The sequence below is a fragment of the Gopherus evgoodei genome, chromosome 10 (genome assembly GCF_007399415.2).
Source record: "Gopherus evgoodei ecotype Sinaloan lineage chromosome 10, rGopEvg1_v1.p, whole genome shotgun sequence".
Lineage (NCBI taxonomy): Eukaryota > Metazoa > Chordata > Testudines > Testudinidae > Gopherus > Gopherus evgoodei.
Genome location: NC_044331.1, coordinates 69,455,246 through 69,474,553, shown reverse-complemented (window position 1 = coordinate 69,474,553; position 19,308 = coordinate 69,455,246). Strand labels below are relative to the sequence as shown.

The 19,308-nt window shown below is 40.5% G+C and overlaps 1 protein-coding gene across 1 annotated transcript; it reads right to left on the bottom strand.

Moving 5' to 3' along the window:
• Nucleotides 1-915: 915 nt before the first annotated feature.
• Nucleotides 916-16,871, bottom strand: LOC115659068 (acyl-coenzyme A synthetase ACSM3, mitochondrial-like). Its single transcript, XM_030578835.1, has 13 exons — nt 16,778-16,871; nt 14,443-14,656; nt 12,325-12,532; nt 11,567-11,710; nt 10,443-10,599; nt 8,551-8,630; nt 8,194-8,317; nt 6,530-6,610; nt 6,282-6,383; nt 4,010-4,137; nt 3,825-3,924; nt 2,966-3,085; nt 916-1,432 (listed from the first exon to the last, which is right to left on the bottom strand). The coding sequence occupies exons 1-13, from the start codon at nt 16,784-16,786 to the stop codon at nt 1,346-1,348; spliced, it is 1,554 nt and encodes a 517-aa protein (XP_030434695.1). The 5' UTR covers nt 16,787-16,871; the 3' UTR covers nt 916-1,345.
• Between the last annotated feature and the right edge of the window lie 2,437 nt (nt 16,872-19,308).

Here is a 19,308-nt window from a genome sequence, read left to right as displayed (position 1 = left end):
CAGGAACTGCAGCCAATGGGAGCTGTGGGGTAGTGCCTCCAGGAAGGGGTAGTGAGCAGAGCCCCTAGACTCCTCTGCCTAGGAGCTGCAGGGACGTGCTGGCCATTTTCAGGGAGCCCCTCTCCCCTGAGGTAAGCACTGCCCTGCTCCCCAACCCACACCTCTGAGCCCCTTCCCCGACCTAAACATCCCCAGAAGTGGCCGGTGCGACTGGCCCAGGGGCTGCCTGATCTGCTTGGGCAGCTCTGGAGCCAGCCATACTGGCAGCTGCAGAAGTCATGGAGGTCATGGAACGTCACAGAATCCGTGACTTCAGTGACCTCCGTGACAGACATAGAGCCTTAATTAGAGCGAGTTCACAGCAGAACCAGAGATTCTGAGATAAAATAACACTTTTCTTGTACTTGCTGGTTTACCAGTGTTTTTATTTTACCTCTAAATGTAACCTGCTTTAGTCACAAAGCTCAGTTGTCTTTCATGTTCTTTTAAAAGAGTAATAAAAAAAGCGTATCACAGTATCTTCAGCATGTGGGTTTACTCTTAATATACAGTACTGTGCAATCTTGGAATCAGAGTATTCCTCCACAGAGCACAAGTAACACTGACCTCAAAGGTGATTTGTACCATGTCAGGGAAGCAGTGAGACCTGATGCTGCGAACAAGAATAGTGCCTACTACTGTGGAACTCAGTAGGATAATATTAATGGCTGCAAGCACTGGGCCCAAACTCCTAATAATGACTAATGAGGATGCTGATGTAGATCATTGCTTGAATACTGGAGAGGAAAATCTGGTTGTTACAGCAACATTTTGTGACCTAACAATTTCACAACCCAGGAAATCTTTTATTTTTTGAAACTAACATACACAAAAAGATAGTGGCAATAGAAGACAATATAGCAATACTTACCACCTCAAAAACGTATCTAGTATTCTATAAAGCTAATTTGACCATTACAAATAATTGTACAATATTTTCACAAAACAACATTTGACACATACTTGCCAGCAGTGTAACAGTCAGTATTGAATGATAAGGCATTGATGGAAAAGAATCAAACAGAAAGATAAAGAGGAGTTTAGGGTCTGATTCTCCTCTCACAGTATTGCCTTCAACGAAGTTTCGCATCAGTGTAAAAGGTAGAAGAATCAAGTCCACTGAGTTTCACAACCATCCCAAGGCCCCAGAACATTGCAAATTACAGCAAACAGTGACAATGTCTATTCTTCATCACAAATACTATCTAGCTCCTTCTGACATCAACAGAGAACAGGTCATAGCCTGAAGAAGCAATGAATGACTATAGCAGAAATGAAAAGGTATGCTCTTAACTCCACAACAAAGCTAAATTCTCTCCCACTCTTTCTTCCTTAATTCCTTCCTTTGGATTTTCCCAGAGATTGTCTTTGGTAGCTGTTGAACAAATTCCACCTAATTTAAAAAAAACAAAAATAATAATGAAAAAATAGCAAATTAAATGTGGTTTGCTGCTGTCTTGCTTTCTGGAACAAAACTTCTATTGTAAAGGTTAGGGATCCTTCAAGGTAAACCACAGCGAAAGTCCACCAGCATTCATAAAAGAACGAGCTCCTTGCTAGGGAAATGGATCAGCCAGTTGCTCACTTGAAAGCTAGGGGAATTTTGCCATTAACTTCAATGGGAGCAGGACTGGACCTGTAATCCACTGAAGTGAGGTTTCTTTTTCAGAGCACATACTAATCAAATGTATGAGAGAGAGAGACGTCCCAGTTACGGCCCGGATCCTGCAATGGGATTTGATAGTACAGACTTTTCCTTCCACTAAGACTTCAATGAGACTCTGCCCTGCCTTCGGTGGGTGTCTATATGGCTGTAACAGCTAAATAAAGTGCTACTGACGAACCACCCGACGTTGGAGTACCCACTCAAACACCAAATGGAAATGTAAAGCCCTTCAGTTATAAACTGTGAGATTGGTGCACTGCTATCCAGTTTTATGCAGGTCTAACAGCTGATATCAATGTAATGACACCAGTGTAAACTGAAGTAACGCAGTAGTGAATCAGGCCCAGTGTTTGGACTAAGAGCCCTGTGAACAGTGGGTGGAAGCAATTTATACATACCAAGCTTAGTATTAGTCTTTTATAGGTAAGCTAGAGATAAGAACCGAATTCCACTGATAATACTAGCCTAGAGACATGAATGGTAGATTCTAGTTCTTATCTCTAGTTTCCCTATAAAAACCTTAATACGAAGCTTGATGTGTATAAATTCTGCATACATCAATAACGATCAGTATGATACAATCCCTTTTTGATTCTGCAGCACCCACCCAGCATAATCCCTAAACCTGATCTGCAGCTGGTGGAAACTAATATAGCATTATTGAAATCAATGGAAGACCACCAATTTACAGCAGCTGTGAGCCTGGCCCATTATGTACAGTATTACAGTCATTTTGTTATTCTACCACATGAAGCATCTTCTCTTCTCTGTTATATTATTGAAAATTCCTGAAAATAGTTTTCAGAATTTCATTATATATTGTGAAATTATATTTAATCTATAAAATCAGATTAATTTTAGGATCATATATAAAATTTGATTAAATGATGAATGCAGCTTATCCTTCTCCCATGAATAGTTCCACTGAAATCTGAGAAAGATTTGTCTCTACTATTCCAGAATAAAAACACCTAATAGGCCAGATCCCCACCTGGTGTAAATAGCATAATTCCATAGTCTTCAACAGAACTACACTGATTTATATCAGCTAAAGATCTGGTCGTATGTTTCAAAATTACTTTGAAGACCTGACTAAAAGGTAGTGGGGATAATAGAAGAAAAACAGAGGAAAATATTTGCTTACAAAAAGTAAAATCTGTTTACATTTCTAATCTGAACTCTAGTTTTGCTCAGAACAGCTGTAATTTTGGGGTGCACTGTCAGTAGTTACCCTTATATCCAGCACTTGGAGGTACTTGCCTTTCTGGGATACTTGTACGGTGCAGTCATTTTTTTGACATGCTCTTGCAGCTCCTTCGTTAATTTTTCTGGATCATGTGATGCAAAGTCAGGAGACAGAATAACAAAGGCTTTCACCACCTATAAGACATAGTCAGATGTCGCCAACATCTAATATTTAATCACATCTACAATGATCAAACTGAAAAAGATAATTTGCAACATTAAAATTGCTTTCAAGAGAGGAGTATAAGATTATGGGCCAGATGCTGGCATACAGTAAGGCTCTTTGTGCCATTCAGGGCTTTAAAACTGCCCCAAGCAGGCATCTGAGGATTCATCCAGTCAACTATGCCAGCTTTTTACCACCTCTTCTTAACACGCAGCACAGGTGGAGGTAGGAGGGGTGTGGCTTGAGCACTCTGTTCTTCAGTGGTTCCTGGCTAGCACAACAGCTCTAGGGCACTGTTTCAAGTTAGTGGAACTTACAGCAGCCCTGTGGCTGCTCTTAGGCATGCTGCAGCACAACTAAGGATTGCTTGGTTGTATATGAGAGTAGAATCAATCAATTTATTTTTAAACAGCAAAACAAATAACATAACACTAGTCAGTTTTCCCTAGAACGTAGGGTCAGATTTTTTCAAAGCACTTAGTCTGTGTAGGCACCTAACTCCCTTTAAACTCAATGGGAGTTAGGCACCTTAACTTGCTTAGGCTCTTTGAAAATCATGCTAGGCAACTCTCTGCATTTTTAAGTGATTAAATACATTTGAAAATATGGCCTTTAGCATTCCTAGATTCCCTTGACAGCTACAGCTTATTTCTAAACAAGTATATACAGTAGGTGTTTTTGCATAACCACTAATATCAACCTTATTACCTCTCCTCTGATGGGATCTGGACTGCTGACAACAGCTGCTTCTGCTATTGCCGGGTGCTCCATCAAGGCATTTTCTACTTCAAATGGTCCAATACGATATCTAGGAGAGGAAATAAGAGCGTGGTATTTACAAACTGTTCAATGTCTGGTGGCTTAGTATGGAAACCCCATAGAAACAAACTTACCCAGAAGATAAAATGACGTCATCAGCTCTTCCAATAAACCAGAAGTATCCATCTTCATCCACAATGCCCCTGTCTCCTGTGATATAAAAATCCCCACGTTCTGATGCAGCAGTTTTCTCTGGATCATCCTGACAACAAAGTAATATCTCACAAATGGTAATGAACCCTTAGTATCCAATCCAACTCCCACTGGAGTCAATGGAAAAAATCCCAATGGACTTCAATGGGAGACAGATCAGGACCTCAGTGGTGTTTAACCATAAATTGTTACTTAACAGAAGGCGGCCATAGTTACTCCGTCAGGAAAGGTTTCATGAGAACTCACTTATCTTTATACAAGATAATTTTTTAAAACTTTCAAAACTTTTCATAACTTCTTATTTTGAACCTTTTCAGTCTTGCTGTAGTTCATACAAGTCTAGCATGATCTAATCTACTATGAATACATTCTGTATTTCTGAGATGGACTTTGTATTAGAGCTGTACAAATGATTACACTTGAGCTGAAGGAGTACTGGCATGTAGCCCTAATGTGTCTAAATTGCCTGTGAACCAGCAGTGATTTATCTTTGCCATATGCCAACAGAAGCATTTTGCAAATTTCTTCTTGCTCCAGCTAGGTGCCCACAGGCTTTTCCAGGCACTTGCTCGTAGTCTCTCCATTTCAAGCCTGGTTCACTGGGACAGGCTACATGAGGCAAGTCAGAAGGCGGCAATCACGCATGCATATATCTTTATACGTTACCTACCCTTTTAGCCAGATTTTGCAGGTACAAAAGGGCCATGTATATTTTTGTGGGCATTCCCACCGTCTGCTTCTTTGAAAAGTCAGCCCTTATATCCACCTTCATAATAGCATGATTAGAAAATCAAGTTGGAAGACTGAGGTCAGGGGCGGCTCTAGGAATTTTGCCGCCCCAAGCATGGCAGGCAGGCTGCCTTCCGCGGCTTGCCTGCGGGAGGTCCGCTGAAGCCGTGGGACCAGCGGAGCCTCCGCAGGCAAACCACGGAGGCAGCCTGCCTGCCGCCCTTGCGGCGCTGGCAGAGCGCCCTCCCCCGCCCCCCGCTTGCCGCCCCAAGCAGGCACTTGGTGTGCTGGGGCCTGGAGCCGCCCCTGACTGAGGTGGAGGAGGAGACAAAGAATGGGAGAACTGTGTTCTTCATTAAATGTACCTCCTTGCAATGAACCATTAAAAACATTGAACTCTGGGCCACATTCGCTTTTACTCACACTTTCCAGGGCCAGCCTGCCCCACCTCCATCCAAGGATATGCACCGGAGGAAGGGCAGGCAGCAGTCCTGCTGTGTGACCTCCCTTAGGATATCTCATGGGGGAGAAAGTATTAAAAATCTGCCAGGCTTTCCACAGGAGCCCTATCAGTTGAGGCTGAGTTGGATCAATGCATCCCTGGCCATAGTCACTTGCTTCTTAGGGTATGGCTAGAATGCAGTCACTTAGTGTGATTGCAGCTCGAGCCAATATACCGAAGCTAGCTTTAGTCTAGTTAGCTCAGGTCCTGCAAGAGTGAAGCTGGGCCAGCACTGGTTTCAGCACAGGCTATACCCTCAAGTAATTACCCAGGGTTTCAGACAGGTTTGTACAACCTGCGCTGAAGCTCATGCTGCCCCGGCTTCACTGCTCTGGGACCTGAGATAGCTATATTAAAGCTAGCTCAGGTATATATACTTGGGCTGCAGTCACACTGTATGATTGCTGTAGAGCAGGGGTAGGCAACCTATGGCATGTGTGCCGAAGGTGGCACGCGAGCTGATTTTCAGTGGCACTCACACTGCCCGGGTCCTGGCCACCGGTCTGGGGGTCTCTGCATTTTAATTTAATTTTAAATGAAGCTTCTTAAACATTTTAAAACCCTATTTACTTTACATACACCAATAGTTTAGTTATATATTGTAGACTTATAGAAAGAGACCTTCTAAAAAGGTTAAAGTGTATTACTGGCACACAAGACCTTAAATTAGAGTGAATAAATGAAGACTCGGCACACCACTTCTGAAAGGTTGCCAACCCCTGCTGTACAGACATAGCCTTAGTCCCCCAGTGGAGGAAATATTGCAGAGGCTTTCTGTCTCAGCCTCACCCACAAGTACACTTTCTGCCTCTGGTTGCAGCAGTGGAAATCCTGTTTATGAGACACATGAGCTATTGTCTTTGGAAGGATATAGACACCCACAGCAAGATACTTTAAAAAGTTATCCATGTATTTAAGATGTGGCCTCAAAGTCTGATTCATTTCATACAAAGTTTCCTTACCACATAGTGAGAGAAAAGACAAAATGGCCTTGTTGGTTTTATTCTGATGGCAATATCTCCTTCTTTCCCAGGAGGCAGAATATTAGCATTTTCATCTATTACCTAGAACGAGAGAGAACCCCTCCTGGATGATTTAATGTCTTTCTGTTAAACAGAGCGATCTACTGAATTAAATGTTGAGAGAGAATCTTGTGTGGTGTGGGAACTTTCTTTCTTCAGATTGAAAGTGACCAGGAGTATGAAAATACCTGAACATCATAAGGTGGAGATGCCTTTCCCATAGCACCAGGTTTAATCTTCATGCCTTTGCAAACTGAACATATCAAAACCTGTAAAATAAAATTGTATGTGTGCAACAAAATACAGTGCTTGATGTTTTATTTAGATATGAACATTTGTAACTGAAAACGCTTTGCATGATCTATTTCACTGGTAAACATTTTGTAGAAATATTCATTTGAAAAATGAAAAATTGTGATTTTAAACACAACAGGTGTGATCTTCATTTGGTGTAAATCAATATTGTTCCAAAGAAGTCAATGGAGTTATCCTAACTTACATCAACTGAAGATCTAGCTCAGTGGGATAAAGTCTGCTCTCAAATATACTAGTGGAGAAAATCCAGATAAAATCCCTTGGAACTCAACCTTCTCTCACTTGCATTTGTTTTACACCACTTTAACTCCATTAATTACAAAGAAGTATGCCTGTGTGAGAGAAGTATCCATTAACTTCAAAGAAATATCAGCCTGAGAGAAGAATTTGGCCCAGCAGCTATTTACTATTGGCTACATTACCATGATTGTGAGCATGTACAATTGGAGACTTTATTCCGTATGTCCAAATCTTCCCTTGCACAAATTTTTCCTACAAGAGTGCTGGTGATTCTACAAGTTTAGACACATGGGGCTTAGGTGTCCTCTCACTTAAACCTGTGTAGATCTGAAGTGACTCCACTGATATCAACAGAGTTAAGTGTTAAAAAAAACCACCAAAACTGGTGTGACGTCAGAATTAGGCACATGGAACTTCCTGCCAGTTGTTCCATTAGGCAGATAGGATTGTCTGCCACAGAGAACTGACTGGGACTGATCCCTGGAAACTCATGGATCTCTGAATACACACCTGAAGCCAGGGCCATCAGTGCAGAGGCTGTGTGCCTCTGTCCTGGTTCCTCATGCCCCAGCCCAGCCCATAGGTCTGGCTCATTGCATCCCCACCTGTGGAGTGGGGTTCACTGTCAGGATCAGCATTTATCTACACGTGAAACCCCCTAGAGTTGAGAGGGAATGATGTCACACAAAATGATTATCTCCCAGACCTGGCCTGGTTTGTTTCCTCCCAGCTGAGTTTGCACAGGGTTGAAGGAAGAAAGGAATGTTGCTGTGTAGCCAGTATGCCCTCCTTATTGCCCCCTCCCTCCAGCCAGATTGGCCACTTTGAGTCCCCTGCACGCAGTGGCAAGATACACCTTATTGTGTTTTTGGAACACATTTAATGAGTTAATTGCATAGCTAATGGCCCCTTTAAAATCTGCTGCTGCTGAGATGTTTGGCTGAAGGAAAACATGCTGCCTAATTAAATTCCTTGGCCAAAATGTTCAAACTTAGACACCTAAATCTATGTATAGGCTCCTGAATAAATATAGCCTGATTTTCAGAGATACTGAGAACCCAAAACTCCAAATGAAGTCATTGGGGCTGCAAGTGCTTAGCACCTTTGAAAATCATACTACTTTTATTCAGGGGCCTACATATGGATTTAGTAGCCTGATGTTAGTTGCCTATATTTGAAAATTTGGGGCCTGTTTTCCTGGAAAAAGCAAGAAACCTACCATATGGATTTGATATCTTTCCTCATTAGCTTGAGTTAGAATTAAGCTTATTAGGTGTGTGATTGAATGCAAACGTACTGTTTCAGTCTGGGCGTATCCTTCATAGATATCCATCCCTGTTTTGCTTTTCCATTTCTCCATCACTTCAGGGTTGAGTGGCTCACCCCCACTTAGGCAGTGCTTCAGGCTCTTGAACTTGTAGCTTAATAAGTGTTTAAAACAATGATTAGGATGACTAATGCGCATTGCTATAGAGACTTAGGCATGGTTCGGTTCTGGGCTTCATTCACTACAGCTGTAACTGGTAAAGAACTTACAGAGTGAGTTCAACTAGAATTTCAACCTAGAATACAACCTGGCAAAGGAAAAATCTAGGGCTGTGATTCTGCTAGAACATGGTTCAGTTGGAATGGTTAGTAAGCAATCTAGATGTACCTGGTAATATCATGCTGCGCCAGCATGCGATAAACAGTTGGTGTACCACAGAAAGAGGTTATAGGAAATCTGGACAGACACTATGAATGAAAGAAAAGTTATTCACATTTAAGTTCCTTTGGGTACAGTCTTTTGGTTGTTGTAGAGTGCCAAGCACATTTGGGCTCTGGTCTATGATATGGGCCCTAGGCATCATCACAATACAAACAATAAATAACGTGAATACATTATACTAAAAAGGCACAGGGCTAGAATAATGTCTTGGGCTAGGTCTGGCGCGGCTATTAAGAGTTCTTGTTCCTTTCTTTTTATCTATATTTATTTGAAAGTTAACTTGCTTATGTTTTGGAATTAAGCATTTCCTCCAACAGTGACAGACAAATGTGACCGCACAGTGAAAGGCACAAGTGAAGAGAAAGTAATAAAAACACTTAACACTTCTTAATACTTTCTACTCAGAGATCTCAATACACTTTACAAAAGAGGGTAAAGTTTTATTATCATCCCTTTGCAGATGGGGAAACTGTGGGATAGGGAGAAGCTGTGACTTGCTCGAGGTCGCCCAGAAGCGCAGTGATAGAGCTGAGAGCAGAACTATGTTTCCTGACTCCCAGTCCACTGCCTTTATGTAGAGAACTGGAAAATAGCTGTATTACTTTTTGTGAAAATGGTGCATGCTTTTGTGTGTTTGTTTATGATGAGTGACTTGCTACCACACCACAGAAACACTAATGCAATCCCTCTAACAAACCTCATTGCCTACTCTGTCCCCATATCTACACTAGCGACACCATTAGAGGACCCAACCACATCAGTCATACCATCAGGGACTCATTTATCCACACATCCATTAATGTTATATATGCCATCATGTGCCAGCAATGCCCCTCTGCCATGTACATTGGCCAAACCAGACAGTCTCTACGTAAAAGAATAAATGGACACAAATCGGACATCAGTAATAGTAACATACAAAAGCCAGTAGGAGAACACTTCAATCTTCCTGGACATTCTATAACAGATTTAAAAGTAGCCATACTTGAACAAAAAAACTTCAGAAACAGACTTCAAAGAGAAACTTCAAAACTAAAATTCATTTGCAAATTTAACACCATTACTTTGGGCTTGAATAGGGCCTGGGAGTGGCTGGCTCACTACAAAAGCAACTTTGCCTTTCTTGGAATTGACACCTCCTCATCAATTATTGGGAGTGGACTACATCCACCCTGATTGAATTGACCCTGCCAACACTGGTTCTTCACTTGTGAGGTAACTCCCTTCTCATCATGTGTCAATAATATAATGCCAGCATCTGTAATTTTCCCTCCATGCATCTGAACAAGGGTTTTTTTACCCACGAAAGCTTATGCCCAAATAAATCTGTTAGTCTTTAAGGTGCCACCGGACTCCTAAGTGTAGGTAAAACAGTATGCACATAGATCTCTGCTATTTTCAATCAATTTTTCTGAGGGCTGTGCACCTTTTGGTAAATAAGGTATACTATATATTGAAGAAGTTGCTTCATACTATTACCACCCCAGGCTCCTGAAGGGAAACTCTTTCAGGTGCCAAGCCTGTTGGGCCTGCTAGGTATCTTGGTTGACAACCAGGGAGATGTAACCCAGAGACCCAGTAGAGATTAGCTGGATCGTGGGGTCCCATCCCCAAAGAAGAGTGAAGGCACAGGCCTTGAAAGGGGTGCACTTGGGGGAAACAAAGTCTCAAAAGAGGCAGCCTACCCAGATATGACACTACTAGACAACATTGCCTCCCCTCATAGTCTCATGATTTTTATGATATTTTAAAGTTACTTCTGATGCTATCCTTTTTTACCATCTGCTTTGCATATATCAATTAAGGCTCAAACCACATAATGATGTTTTTATTCTTACATTCAGGACGGTTGTTGCCTCAAACTGCAGCATGCTGTGTGTAAAGATACATGCTCCCTGAATCCATGGAGAAAAGAAACAGCTAAAGGCAAATTTTACCCAGCCTGGGTCAGACAGGCCCCACAATATGTCAGAGGGATTCAAATCCAACCAAAACCTGGTGACAATGACAAAAAAAAAATTATAATGGAAAAACACTGAATAGAAAAACAAAAGTGAATGTACAGATGGGGAGTGGACGGAATTATTTGTTGTGAATGAACATGGCTCTTTTTTCTGTTCATGAACTAACCCTGATTCCTATGAGTGGATTCATTAGTCAGAGTTATACTGTGAGTAATTGAATGCTAACATCTATTCATTATACTTGTGTGATTGCTCATCTAAGTCACATGGTTTTGTTTCAGCTTCTTGATGGGAGAACAGATATTTCTTATTCTCCTGTTTAAAAAGTAACTAGACATATTAAATAGTGAATAAGCTGGTCAAAATTTTTTGAATGAAACATTTCTCATCAGAAAAAGGAGTTTCATCAAACTAAAAATTTTCTGTAGCGATCTATTTTGGCAGAATCAATTTTGGCTGAATTTTTCATCAGAAAAACAAAATGAAATATTTTTATTTGGGAGTCCCATGATATGCTGCAGCACTTCAGCCACAGGGAGGGGCTGCAGTGCATCATGGAAGATGTAGTCCATCAAGGGAAGAATGGGGACATGAAAGACCTGAAACTACATTCCCATGTGGCACTCTGGTGGTGAAGGCAGATGGAGAGATTAATGTCCTCCAGCATTAAATATGTTGATTTGAGAATGTTGAAACATTTTTTTCAATTGAAAATGTGAAAAAATGAAACATTGAGAAATTGCCAAATTATTTTGGAACTTTGTCCCACAAAAAGTTTAGATATTTTGATTTTTCATCCAATTCAGGAGGAAAACAAATGTCAAGATATCAGAATTTCCCACAGAACAGAAATTTTGTGGTTTGATCATCTCTACAATCCATTGATCAATCCATTCCTGGTAGGAATTTTCAGACAAATAATCATATATTCAGTATTTTTTACATATTCATTTTGTAGCCATGGATTATCAGAGCGACAAAGTATTTTCAGTACATACCTTCCAGTCGAGGTCATTCCAATACCAAAACTACTGTGAGAATGTTCCACCATTTTGGGGTAACCTGTGGTTCCACTAGTAAAGTAGATAGTCATTGCTTCTTGACTCTTTGTCTTAACAGGGTTATGATTACTATGTGCAGCTCTTCAAAATAAAGACAAGAGTACATCAGAGTGGATAAGCTACCCAACAAAGGAAACTTCAATCCCTATCTAGTTTACAACTCTAGTGCAGGCATTCCTTTTCTCTTCCCAAATTAAACTGCCTATGGTCTCATTCTTAATGGTCACTGGCCAGTAAGATTTATTAGGCCAAATTCTGGCCTTGGAAATATACACAAAACTCCCTTTGCATTCAATGGGAGCTAAGGGCCTGATCCAGTGCTCACTGAAATCAATGGAAAGACTTCTGTTGACTTCAATGGCCCTATAAGTGTAACTGAAGCTAGAGTTCAGTACACTTTTTCAGCAGAATGACCCTGTTCTGTTAATCCTCGCCCTCTATATATTTAAAGCCAAACGTATTTGCATATCTCCTCTCCCATCCCCGTTAACTTTTTATACTTGTATTTAATTTAGTGTTGGAATGCAGACTTTGTCAGCTAAATGAGGCAAGAGCTGGCTCCCCCAAAACACACAGAATATATGAGTTATCTCAGTTCTCAAACTGCTTTTTAAACAAGGAGGGGTACAATAGAAAGCTGGAAAAGCCTGAATTTCCATTTGGATGATTAGCTCACTGAGGCAAGACATACTCACTTGAGTAGTTCTTTGAAGTCCAGCCAGCCATCCCTGCTGCCTTCAGATACCATTAGCCTGATTTTTAGAAACTGGCACTTGGACACAACTGAGTCCACTACAGGTGCCAGTGTATCATTGGTGATGATGCATTTGGCCTTAGAAGCCTGGAGTCTATAGAAAATGTCATTAGCTGTCAGCTGGGTTGTTGCTGGAATATAGATAATTCCTAGAAGTGCAATAAATGGAAGTTTAAAAGTAGCTGAACATTTTAAAATATTTGGGCCAGATTCTAGCCAGTGTAAGGCCATTGGCTTCAACAGAGCTGTGCCAATTTACATTAGTTGGACATCTGGCCCCTTGTACTTATCCTTCGGTGCTATGCCTTCTTGCTGCTGTTATCTTCCACAGCCTTTGAGAATTAATTCCCATGCAACTGCCTCTTCAGATTTATTTCTAGTGGTAGCCTATTACCAGGAGCAGAGTTAAGCTACATCAGACTGAAGTAAAGCATCATTATGAATCAGAAATCCCAACCTAATCCTTCACCCTAAGTTCTTCCTTTTTTATCTTTGCAGAAAAATCTTCTGGGAGATACCGTTATTTTGCTGCCACTACTAAGGCCACACTATTTGGGGGATGCCCCCTCCTGTGGCCCCACGAGGCTAAGATATCATTTAAACTGTGTGCCTCAGCTTTGTCCTTTGTAAAATGGGCTCTTTTATTAATATTTTGTCATGAATTTGTTTAAAAAATAAACAATCAATACAATATTTAAATGTCAAAACATCCTTTTATGCAAAATGGCTAAATATACTCCTTCTCTGAAATATTATCTCCTGATAAAAATACTAAGTTTGGAAATTCTTTGAATGCTTTAATGGATGTCAGTTATTGACCCTGATCCTGAAAGCACTTAAGCTGTGCTTAACTTTAAGCACATGAATAGTGCCATTGATTTCACTGGGATTGACTAAGAATGTGTATAAACGTTTGCAGGATCAGGGGCTAAGGCAGAGATTCTGGAAAGCTCTTAAGCAGAGCTATCTGAGCAATGCATTTTTCAGTTTCCTGGGAATTTGAAAAACTGAAAAGATTGTTTAGGATCAAAACAAAACCAAAAATTTTCAAAAGTTTCGGTAAATCATAAAGATGGAAAAAAATTGCTTCACATCAAATGAAACATTTAATTCAATTCAAAACAAAACTCCTGTCTTGATTTCAAGCATTTTTTTATGTTTTTAATTTTAAAAAATTGAAGGAAATTTTTAAATGGAAAGTCATTTAAAAAAAAAGATGATCTAGGTTCAATTCTCAGGTCTACCAGAAGCTCAAAGTGTGACCCTGGGCAAGTCATTTAATCTCTCTGTGCCTTAGATCGCTATCTATAAAATGGAATAATAACACTTCCTTTAGAGTGACAAGGTGAGTGAGACAGTATCTTGTATTGGACCAACTTCTGCTGGCAAAAGAGACAAGCTTTTGAGCTTACACAGAGCTCTTCTTCAGCTATGGGTAAACTTGAAAGCTTGTTTCTCTCACCAGCAGAAGATGGTTCAATAAAAGATATTACCTCACTGTGACAATCTATATTATTATAGTCACCACTTTTACAAGACTGTGATAAATTTTGTACAAATTATGCCTTGTGAAGTATCATTTGAAATGTCATAATCTGCTGAACATTATTGTCCTGGTAAAATATGTGTATCAACATTGTATATAAGGTTATAAGATTCTATGGTATAGCATTGCTATAGCATGCTCCAGAGTCAGAAAAGCATGCCAAAACCAGTTTTTCAGAGACAAAGACATACTGGCACCTCAGCCAGCTATCAACAAAATGGCTATCACTTAGTTAAGTTATTATTCTGAACAAGGGTGTGAGTGAGAACTTTATATATTGACAGTGAAAATGGCTGGAGTTTCCATGTAAACAGACTGTCTGTTGCCTGAACCCCTACTGGAGATAATCCTCAAAGAAGGGAGAAAGATATAAGAATGGAGGACACCCACAATAGACTGTTTCTTGCTGTGTTGGTACAGTGCCTATTTTAATAGGGCCTGGAATTCAGTTGGGGTCTATAAGCATTACTGAAATACAAATAAATTCAGTCATTTATTATTCTTTGTACTGACCTGTTCTCATGCAGCCCACTGTTATCGACCACCATTCTGGTATCCGGGGTAGCATTACTATAACTCTGTCTCCCTTTTTCAGACCACATGCATCAGAGAGTACATTTGCTGCTTTCCTGGATAGAAATCCCAGCTCCTCAAAACTCCACCTTACCTCATTGCCTTGATCACCTACCCACCAGAGGGCTGGGATGGAGGAGGCTCTCTCTCCATTCTGGCAAAGACAAGAAATTTGGAAAATGTGTAAATAATGCAACAATCAAGAAGAGACCAATGCTTCAAACACACAATTGCTTAACTTCAAGCAGAGGCGCAGTCTCCTTGACTTCAGCAGGACTAACCTGTGGTTAAAGGTAAGCATGTGTGTAAGTATTTATAGGCTTGTGGGTTTATATCCCAAATCTAATATTTGCTTGTTAATCAAGTACATTGGAGAATTTGCTTCTCATCTTCTGAGCTGCCCAAGCTATGCATAACGATGCCTTGTTACCATATGAAATGTGCAGGTTTAGGCCAGCCTGTGGGAAGGTTTACCTGTGAACATGTTTTGCCATAGATTACAATTATGGTTATGGGAAAAGAACTGTCGAACTCTTTACGTTATTAGTATAACTCCAAGTATACAAGGTCCTTATTCTGCTTCCTTTAAACATGGTTCAGAACGCATAATGAAGATGATTGTTATTTCTATCACAGTAGTGCTTAGAACTACTATACTCAACATAGCAGTGGGATGAGGCCATAGTTCTCTTATTGGTAAACAAGAAAAGATCATCATATAAAATTGCACTGAGAAGTTAATGAGAAATATAACGATTCTTTAAACAACAGACCATTACAAGTAACATACGCAGGTGAAAATGTACAGCAGGCCCAATCATGGACTCGCTGTGTAGATAAGACTGTCAGTGACTGCAGGATTAGGCTTAGTAAAAGCACAAAAAAGTTTCTAACGTAAATTATGATGGTTTTAGCTTCTCCTACTGAAAACATGCAATTATTTATTCTTTTGCCATTTTTAAACCTAAGTTCCCTGTGTATATATTTTTATGCAAAATAGCTAAATATATTACTTCTCTAAATATTATCCCCTGATAAAATACTGAATTCAGACGTTTTCTGAATGCTTTAATTGATTCCAATTATTGACCATGATTAAGAATAAAAAATGTAGAATGATCCTGCAAAACACTTTGGCATGTGCATAACTTTAAGAACATGATAGTCCCACTGATTTCATTACCTACCGTGTGTAAAGTTAAGCACATGTGTCAACGGTTGCAGAATCAGGGGGGGAAAGGCACGAATTCAGGAAAGCTCTTAAATACATGCTTAATTTTCAGCCATTTGACATAAATGGGATGTAAGTGCTTTCCTGAATAGAGATGCTTTCCTGATGCAGGGCCCAGGAGCAGAAGGCTAAGCTTGTGTTTAAATCAGAGGATTGGGATGAAGGAGATATGTAGGTTTATTTCCCAGCTCTGCAACAAACTTCTCTTGTGACCTTGGGCAAGTCATTAATCTCTCTGTCTTAGTTCCCTATCAATAAAATGGGACTAATAATATTCCCTTCTCATTCTTTTCTACTTATGCCCTTATCCTAAACATGATCATATGTTGTCAAGTGAAGCAGCAAATACTCTTGGTGGCATTTGCCTATTCACTAGAGCTGGTTGAAATTTGGAATTTCCATTTCATAGCACATTTCAACATGCTGTCATTTGTTTTCATTCTGAATGACAGCGTGTGTGAGCAGTAGTAGTGCATAATATAAGATTCTGTGTATTAATGTAAAATTAATAAATGTCATATAAAATGACAAAATCAAAAAAGAGAGACAAAGTGGGTGAGATAGATCTTTTATTGGACCAACTTCAGTTTTTGAGAGAGACAAGCTTTCTCTCCCACAAACAGAAGCTGGACCAATAAAAGATCTTACCGTACCCACTTTGCCTCTCTACGCTGTGGGACTGACACAGCTACAACTAGACTGCATAAAATCAAAATTTAATTTAGAAATTAAATTTCAATTTTTTTCAGAATGAAACTTTTAATTTTAATTTAATGGGAATTTCATCAAATTGATATGATTTGTGCAATTTTTTGGTTTAATCAAAACAACATTTTTCAGATGGAAAACGTGGGACAAAAGTTTTTCCAGACAGCTCAATTATTTATCTGATACCCTTGAAAGTATCCTATAGCAGCAAAATAGTTATCATCTACTATGAAAGAATCATTAGAGATCACATGTTTTGGAACCAGTATCTATAACATGATATAACACCAGACAAAAATGAAAGAAAATATTGGAACTAAGGAGACAAAACGTTACCTTTTCCATTTGACTCCACTTGTCCAAAACATCACTTGCAAAATTAAGTGCTCTGGCAAATCTTTATAGAGGCTCGGGGATTCATAGCCAGAGATATTTTGAGGGGCAAATCCTCGGCAACATAAACTGAAGAATCTACAAGGTGACTTCGGGGTCCAAATTGAGTTAAAAATCTGGAGTTTAAATAAAAACTTCATGGCACAAAAACCTCGTCAGAGTTCTTGGTTTAGATTATATAAACATCTAAGAAGAATATTCTTTGAAGTGCCTTTGATCTGAAATGACATTATTTACATAAACTTTTTACTGAGAACTGCCTGAAAAAACAATATTGATGGACCCAAAGTAATACAAATCAGTTACGCAATCTATGCCAAAGGTCTGATTCTTGTCTCACTGGTGTATGTGGCAAAAGTAAGAGTGTGCTTAACGCCATGATGTTTCCCACAGACCCAAATCCTGGCCCCAGAGGAAAGCCCCCTCAGCCCCACCCCAGAGCTTGCACCCCTAGCCGGAGCCCTCATGCCTCCCCACTCCCACCCCAGCCCGGAGCCCATGTCTTGCACCCTGAACTCCTTATTTCTGGCCCCACTCCGGAGCCCGAACCCCCAGCCAGAGCTCTCACCCCCTCCTGTACCCCAACCCCAATTTCGTGAGCATTCATGGCCTGCTATATAATTTCAATACTTAGATGTGGGCATTGAGCCAAAAAGTTTGCTCTCCCCTGATCTAGGACAATAACAGAATCAAAGAGAAACTATTTAGCAGCTTGGAATTTGTTCTGCTGGTGCCAAAAGAAACTAAGATGCTGGAGTTTCAACTTTTGTTCTAAATTAGGGGTCGGCAACCTTTCAGAAGTGGTGTGCTGAGTCTTCATTTATGCACTCTAATTTGGTTTCGCGTGCCAGTAATATATTTGAACGTTTTTAGGTGGTCTCTTTCTATAAGTTTATAACTACCATATATACTCGATCATAAGTTGTTCTGTTCATAAGCCAACCACCGCCCCAGATGGATAAGTAAAAATGGAAAATTTTATAACCTATTCATTAGCCAACCCTATAATTCAGGGGTCAGCAAACTTTGGCTCCCGGGCCATTAGGATAAGCCCCTGGTGGGCCGAAATGGTCTGTTTACCTAAAGCGTCCGCAGGAATGGAGGTAAACCTAAATAAACAAAGTGTCTAGGCGTGCCAGCTGCTTATCCTGATGGGCCAGGACAAAACTGGTGGGGAAATTTTTTTGGGGGGGGGAGAAGCTGGGAGTCAGGGGAGTAACCCCTGTGACCACTCCCACATGACCCCACCCCAGCCCGGGACCCCCACACTCTCCCTATCCCATCCCTTCCCACCTTATCTGGGGAGGGCTAGGGAAGGATGTTTTTGGCCTGGCTGGAGCTGCTCCAGCAGGCTGCTCTGGCAGCGTGGTCACAGTCTGCTCTGGGGTGGTCACAGTCTGCTCTGGGGGGGCAGGGCCAAGCAGCACAGCTGCAGCCTGCCAGCCCCCTGCCAGCAGCTGCTTCGGAGGCTCAGGTGGCCAGAAGCGGAATGACTCTGGCCCCGCCTCTTCCCTTCTGGCTCTGCTGCCTCTCCTTGCTCCTTGTCCCATCTCTCCCTCTCTATACCCATTTATAGGCCAACCCCCTTCTCTGGTGCTTCCCTTTTTTACTAAAAAAAATTCGGCTTATGAACGAGTATATATGGTAAACTATTGTATGTAAAGTAAATAAAGTTTTTAAAATGTTTAAGAAGCTTTATTTAAAATTAAATTAAAATGCAGAGTCCCCCAGACTGGCGGCCAAGACCTGGGCAGTGTGAGTGCCACTGAAAATCAGCTAGTGTGCCACCTTCGGCACGCGTGCCATAGGTTGCCTACTCCTGTTCTAAATCTAGGACCCACAAGCTACAAGTGAGGTCTAAATTTGGCAAATCAGGTTCTCCTATCCCCATCTGTCTCTTCTCCAACTGATCACCCTCAGTAAAGCAATCCTTCTAACATGGGTCTACTTACAGCTTTCCCATTTTGTAAGACTGAATTGCCTTTTTTTAACAACTTATTTTATAGGTGAACTAATTAGGCTCAAATTAGATAACAGCATAGTAGTCGATCTATTTTATGTCCCGTGTTAGGTTCAATGATTTTTAAAGTTTTATAAACAAATTAAAAAAAATGAGCCAAGCAACCAAAAACTCACCTAATGGTGATGCCAGTTTGTACTATCTTTCTCCTGATTTTCTGCAATTTAGGAAAGATGTCGAACTTGCAGATCAATTGGCAGCTACTCACATTCGACAGGCTGAACTGTAACACACTGGGGAGAACAAAGTCACAGAGAGCTCCTTGCAGGACCTCTTAAGGACTTCAGAACATAGAAGTAAATATTAACTTTCACTCTGAAACACAAAGACTTTATTGCTAAAATAAAGTTTGTTTTTAAATAAGTAAACAGGGCATTTCTCAGTGTCTACAGCAGATAAAGTTCTCTACATATATTTTCTCTCTACCCTTATGTGGGTATCACACAGAGGAAAT